We start from the raw sequence: 1,879 nt of genomic DNA on the forward strand, positions 1-1,879 counted from the left end.
ATCATCATCATCATCATCATCATCATCATCATCATCATCATCGTCATCATTATCATCATCATCATCATCATCATCATCACCATCATCCATTTGAATCGAGTTGTTTGGACGAGTGGAGATGCCTCTAAGTATGGTGACAATGGAGCCGAAAAAGAGCCTCGCTCTCGTTCGAAGATTTCTTCGTGGAGCCCACCAGGCCCATTGAAAAGACACAAATATAAAAATCATCATTATCGTCATCATCATCATCGTCCTCACTACTTTCATTTACCTTCATAACCGCTGAGAGCTCCTCCAAAGAACAGGGTGAGAAGCGCCGGCTGTTGGTGTCCACTGGGGAGCCTGAGTACGGCCACATGAGGAACTTGCCGCCCTGCTCAGAGGTCGGGGCACAGCGCGCCTGATCCACAGGGTCGTGGTTCGAGCCAAAGTTGTGGGCGATTTCATGGGACATGACCAGCACGTATTTCTGTTGGAGGGGAAATAGATGAATGAATGAATGAAAGAATGAATGAATGAAAGAATGAATGAATGAATGGATAAATGAATATAGAGATAAAAGGATTAATGAATTAATGAAAAGATGGATAAATGAGTGGATGAATGAATGAATTAATTAATTAATTAATTATATTCTAATAATAAATAGATGGATAAATGGATAAATGAATGAAAGAATAGACGGATAAATGAATGAAAGAATGAATGAATGAATAGATGGATAAATGAGTGAATGAATGAATATACATGTATGAATAAATGAATAGATGGATTAAATGGATAAATGGATGAATGAATGAATGAATGAAATGACCGAATGAATGAATGAATGAATGAATGAATGAATGAATGAATGAATGAATGAATGAATGAATGAATGAATGAAGGTTGGTAGGTAGGTAGGTAGGTAGGTAGGTAGGTAGGTAGGTGGGTGGGTAAGTAGGTAGGCATGCAGGCAAGCAGGCAGACTAGGCAGGCAGGCAGGCAGGCAGGCAGGCATGCAGGCTTGTCAGGCAGGCAGACAGTCAGGCAGGTAGGTAGGTAGGTAGGTAGGTAGGTAGGTAGGTAGGTAGGTAGGTAGGTAGGTATGAATAAATTAGTAAGTGAGTGAAGAAACAAACAAACAAACAAACAAACAAACACTTAAAGAAACGAACAAGCAGACAGACAAACAAACAAACAAATTACACTTAATTGATCCCGTGAAGGACAAGCATGCAAACATACATACGCATAATAATGTAAATAATAAATTACATATTTAAACCCGCAAACATACATGCATACAAAGAATACCAATACATTGAATTACGCCAACGCGGACAAATTTACAAACGTGCAATTGCTGGTTGCCTCTATGCAGCTCATTGGTTTCTGATTAGGTTTTTGTTTTTTGTTGTTTTTGTTTTTTGGTTGGTTTCTTTTTGTTGGTGGGGGGGGGCTCTTTTTGTTTGTTTTATGTTTGCTATTGCGTGCTTACACGTATGTAGGAGTGTGCATTTGCGCTTGTGTCTGTGTGTTTGTGTTTGTGTGTGTGTGTGTGTGTGTGTGTGTGTGTGTGTGTGTGTGTGTGTGTATGTGTGTGTGTATGTACGTATGTATGTATGTATGTATGTATGTATGTATGTATGTATGTATGTATGTATGTATGTATGTATGTATGTATGTATGTATGTATGTATGTATGTATGTATGTGTGTTTGAGTATACGTACATTGAATAAGATTTAGCATTAAATATAACGTATATTCGACTAAGGAACGGATTCACGCTTGTGGGATGAGACGACCTCATGGCATCAACAGGCGTTGAAAAACAGACGTTCCGAGCGCTATGTGTGTTTGTGTGTGTGTGTGTGTGTGTGTGTGTGTGTGTGTGT

General features: G+C 39.1%; 1 protein-coding gene across 1 annotated transcript in view; it reads right to left on the reverse strand.

The window, feature by feature from the left end:
* Positions 1-1,879, reverse strand: part of LOC101846280 (disintegrin and metalloproteinase domain-containing protein 17) — an 18,997-nt gene that overhangs the window by 9,571 nt on the left and 7,547 nt on the right. Inside the window, exon 4 of the mRNA XM_005096158.2 lies at positions 272-469. Coding sequence (XP_005096215.1) covers positions 272-469 — 198 coding nt within the window. The remainder of the gene's footprint in view (positions 1-271; positions 470-1,879) is intronic.

This window comes from Aplysia californica, unplaced genomic scaffold (assembly GCF_000002075.1).
Source record: "Aplysia californica isolate F4 #8 unplaced genomic scaffold, AplCal3.0 scaffold00122, whole genome shotgun sequence".
Taxonomy (NCBI): Eukaryota; Metazoa; Mollusca; class Gastropoda; order Aplysiida; family Aplysiidae; genus Aplysia; species Aplysia californica.